This window comes from Octopus bimaculoides, chromosome 1 (assembly GCF_001194135.2).
Source record: "Octopus bimaculoides isolate UCB-OBI-ISO-001 chromosome 1, ASM119413v2, whole genome shotgun sequence".
NCBI lineage: Eukaryota > Metazoa > Mollusca > Cephalopoda > Octopoda > Octopodidae > Octopus > Octopus bimaculoides.
The window spans coordinates 93,938,223-93,942,826 of record NC_068981.1 but is presented as its reverse complement, the minus strand read 5'-3'; the positions used below and the strand labels follow the sequence as shown (position 1 = coordinate 93,942,826).

The 4,604-nt window shown below is 34.4% G+C and overlaps 1 protein-coding gene across 1 annotated transcript in view; it reads right to left on the bottom strand.

Moving 5' to 3' along the window:
• The window catches only part of LOC106875275 (uncharacterized), a 43,901-nt gene extending 39,548 nt beyond the window's left edge, over positions 1-4,353 (bottom strand). Inside the window, exons 1-3 of the mRNA XM_052966788.1 lie at positions 4,127-4,353; positions 3,659-3,827; positions 3,093-3,190 (exon numbers count right to left, since the gene is read on the bottom strand). Of these exons, the coding sequence (XP_052822748.1) occupies positions 3,093-3,190; positions 3,659-3,827; positions 4,127-4,188 (329 nt within the window). The 5' untranslated portion in view covers positions 4,189-4,353. The remainder of the gene's footprint in view (positions 1-3,092; positions 3,191-3,658; positions 3,828-4,126) is intronic.
• Positions 4,354-4,604: the final 251 nt, after the last annotated feature.

The following is a 4,604-nucleotide window of genomic DNA, read 5'->3' as shown; positions in this document are numbered from 1 at the left end:
TGATATTTGAGAGATTTTTTGTGTTTTAGTTATAGGGATATATATATATATATACATAAGCATAATTATAATTAGGGTTCAGCAAAAATTGCTTCACCACATACCGAAATTTAGAAATAGCAGTTAAAACACTATTCTGCTACCATAATATAACTCCCAGACAGCAGCACTCGCAACTTACATAGGCAAAGAGGAAAAAATAACGAATCCACCCAGCTTTGATTAACTGTGTACGTGTTTCAGGATTAAAGAGATGTAAAAATATATTACTCACCTCTATCATCAGCACAGTATTTCAAATTATAAATCCGAGAATGCTAATTATTAAGAATATACATTCGACCAAGCACCATGGGGCTTGGTCGAATGCATATTCTTAATAGTAAGAATATTGTAAATATTGTAAGAATATTCTTAATTGCATTTTCTGATTTATAATTTGAAATACTGAAAAAAAAAAAGCACTTAGTACACTCTGTAAAGTGATTTGGAAGGACATCTAGCAGTAGAAGCTATACCAAAGACAATGAAACTCACAGTCTTCTGGCTCACAGATCCCATCAAACTGCTCAACTTATGCCATCTGTGAATATTACAATCTATACAAGTATAAATAATGTTCGATGGCGCTTGGTTAAATGCATATTCTTAATAATTAGCATTCACGGATTTATAATTTGAAATACTGTGCTGATGATAGAAGTGAGTGAGTAATATATTTTTACATCTCTTTAATCCTGAAATGCGTACACAGTTAATCAAAGCCGGGTGGATTTGTTATTTTTTCTCTTTGCTTATGTGAATCTGGGAGTTATATTATGGTAGTGGAATAGTGTTTTAACTGGTATTTCTAAATTTCGGTATGTAGTGAAGCAATTTTTGCTGAACCTGAATTATAATTATGCTTATAATTATAAAACTTCTGTATAAGTTTACCAATAATGGTTCTTTTAACATACCAAACTACTTGGTAAAATTATTAATTATTAATTTTACGCTATATCTGTGTATATATATATATATTTATTTAAAGAAATTTGAGTGGTGTTTCTGTCCGTTACGTTTTTATGCTTGTTAACTCCTCCTAGACTGTTGGTGCAAAGACAACAAAACTCAAACTAACAACTTCCCTAATCCCAGGGAATGTCCTAAGGGGATCTATTTTTTTAAGGGCCGCCTAGTTGGGGCTCTACTAACCCACCCCCCACTATTTTTACTGCATTTAAAACTAAATACATAGCATTGGCAACCAAATTGGAGCAATGACAATGGATTTCATACCATGAACTCCCAGGGAGTATCATAAGGAGGTTCAATTTCTGAAGGGCAGCTTAAATGGGCCCCACTGACCTCCTATTTTTACTGCATTTACCTCGCTCCTATGTTTATTAATTAAACTATGATCAGCATTGGTGCTTAACACATTTGCAGAAATAAATTTGAGTATTCTTAAATACCTTCACGTACATTCAAATCGAGATAAAGAGTTACAGCAGGTATGTTTCAGGTGTGGTAGTGTGGATATTAATATTTTGCAGTTTATGAAACTTATGTCTAGGTGGAAAACTAAAATCTTCTTGTTCCAGTTACAGTATCCCACTAAAAATTTGTAACAGAAGATAGAATGAGATTGAGATGAAATGGATCCTATTCATTTTATCTCAATCCCATTTTAATATTTTTTCGGAAATGGTGAAGTGATGGAAACATTATGATAGTTGTGATAGTCATACATTTCACTTGCTTAGTACGAATGGAGGTTCAAGTCTAAAAGTATGAAGTGAATTAATTACTGCAGTGAGTTTGGAAGCACATATAACTTTGTGAAAGTGTCGCAAACTTTCATCGTCAGAATAAAATGAAAAAAAAAAAAAAATAGAAACATGGAAAATGGATCGTGAAGGCCTCAAAGGTGCCCTCCACAGGAGCCAGCCCGAATGCTGCCTGAAACCACAGCAGAATTTAGACTAGTGCTGGTGACATAGAAAAAGCGCCCAGTACACTCTGTGGAATGGTTGACATCAGGAAGGGCATCCGGTTGTAGAATCCATGCTAGAACAATGGCGCTTGGTGTGGCCCGCGGGCATACCAGCTCTAGTCAAACCGTCCAACACAATTAGATTTAGTTGCTAATTCTAATAGGATGTACAACTGTATTGAACAAGCTTAGGTATGCCATTTTGAAAGTCCTGAGAGATGCAGTTTGTTCGTGACTGGTGTAAGGATTTCTCTGGGCAGATAAAATAAAAAAATAAAAAAATCCCTATGTAAGCTAGTGCTAACCCTGGATCAGTTCTGAGAGGCGTTCCAGCCATGACCATATTGACTCGTATTTTTGTGATCTTTCATCAAAAAGGTATTTCATGAAAAGCATCCTAACATTTGTTTTTCTTCAGACACAGTGTATCTAGGACAACATTACCCAATGTGTCTTTCCGTTTATTTTAAGACAGTTGAGTGTGATTTGAAAGGGAAATTGCCTGCTATTTCTCGCAGGTCCAACGACAACGTTTAGATACTTTCTTGTCAGCTGGCAAGTAGATCAAGCTATTAGCTGTCAGAAGTGAAAGTGCTCACTGCTAGTGAAGTATCTCTCTGTCTGCCTGTATGCCTGTTGATTCTTTGGCTACTGACAGCTAATACCATGACTGGCCGGAGCGAGCTATATGTCTGTCTGTCTGTCTCTCTATCTATCTATCTATTACTCGAAAGTTCGCGCGTCCGCGCTAGCTAGTCGTGAGTGGTCGATCCTATTATTTTTAAACTTCAAACTTCATTTGTTTTCTATTTTGATAAATTCTCTGTTGAAAATTATATTTTTATATTTTAAATAATTTGCAATTTCAGGAAATATGTTTTTATATTAAATTTATGTTTTCTACTCACGACTAGCTAGCGCGGACGCGCGAAATTTCGAGTAATAGATAGATAGAGAGAGAGAGAGACAGACATATAGCTCGCTCCGGCCAGTCATGGTATTAGCTGTCAGTAGCCAAAGAATCGACAGGCCAGCAACAGGCAGACAGACAGATACAAAGTTAACAAATAATTGGCGCACACGAAAAAAGTACAAGAAATGAAAATAACCTTACTTTTCATAAGCAGTCTTAGGAAAATAGGCTTTCATAAGAGTTTTTCCGTCTCCGACAATCATAACCATGGTGCCATCATCCAGTGGGCCATCACAATGCTGTTGAATATTATATATAATTTTATAAACAACTGGACTGGATCAAAGTGGGAATATATAAAACTAAAAGGATTTTGAATTAAATACTATATCATGTTATTGATGATGTAGATACCGCTTTAGTTTGACCAAATTATCTTCGAAAAAAAATACATTTCAATAATTGAAATGTATTTTTCTTGTTGACATTAGTTTCAATTTAAGAGGGGAAACTAATGTCAACAATTTCGTTATATTCGATTAACATGAAATTCTAATCAATATCATTTGTTTTTTTTGTAATCAATATAGTATTTTTAAAAAATGAATTATTGAAAATAACGTTGTATGGCAAACTCCTTTAGTTCTACAAATTTTACGTTATATCTCTCTATTTATGAAACAAAAGTCAATTTCAATGATCAGACAATACATAGTTCATCCCTACTGTAATGCTCATTGTAACGGGGGAAGACAAATGGCACAAACCTGAAGTACTTGTAAAGTCTGAGCTGATTTACGATTATCATCGTTTAAGATGTATTGAATTAACCAAGGTTTAAGAGGATAACGTACTCTCGGCATAACAACACAGTTTTTGTCTGCGGTTACGATCGTGTAGATACCGCCATTAAAATTCCAGCTGTTTATTTTCGAACTAAATAAAGGAATTAATTAAAAGTGATACAGTTATTGTATTTATGTCTTGATTGAAACTTTTTGATAAAGAAAATTATTTTCAAAATAAATATAAGGATTTACTTTCAAATTTATTTCTAGCAGAAAAAAAAAAACAGCAATAAAATTTAGCTTTCACTTTACTTGAAGACTATATATATACCTCTCTCTCTCTATATATATAAGGTAACTATAAAAAGTACACTGGATACAGCGAAAAACGAACTGAAAAGGTTGGGAATTTAACCTATTTTTTCTTCAAAATGTATGATTGCTCACGCGTAAGGTAAACATTCTACTTGCATCCATCGCTCAATGCTCCTTCTGAACGTGAAATTCATAATATATTAAATTTTGGTAAACTGAATCAGTTTCTTTATGTTGCACTATTTATCTCTCCACACTAAGTTTTCTATATTGGCTCAAACTTGCGACGAATCAATAAAATCTGTATCCCAGGAAGGCTGTAGGTGAGAACAGACACAACCGGCTATCCTTCGTTTCGTTTTGAATCACAGAGTTGTCAATGATCTATCAGCTGTTAAAGTACAGCGTTCGGTAAATTCTGTAAACAAATTTTATTTGTTGTTTTTGAACTGGAAATGAACATTTTGTTTGATGTCAGCATAGAGTGATAGAGAGAGAAAATGAAAGGGACATGTGTATATGTTGGTGGGGTGCGAGATAGAAAGTGTGTGTATGTGTGTGTGTGTGAGAGAGAGAGAGAGAGAAGGTGTGTGTTGATGTGTGTGGGAGA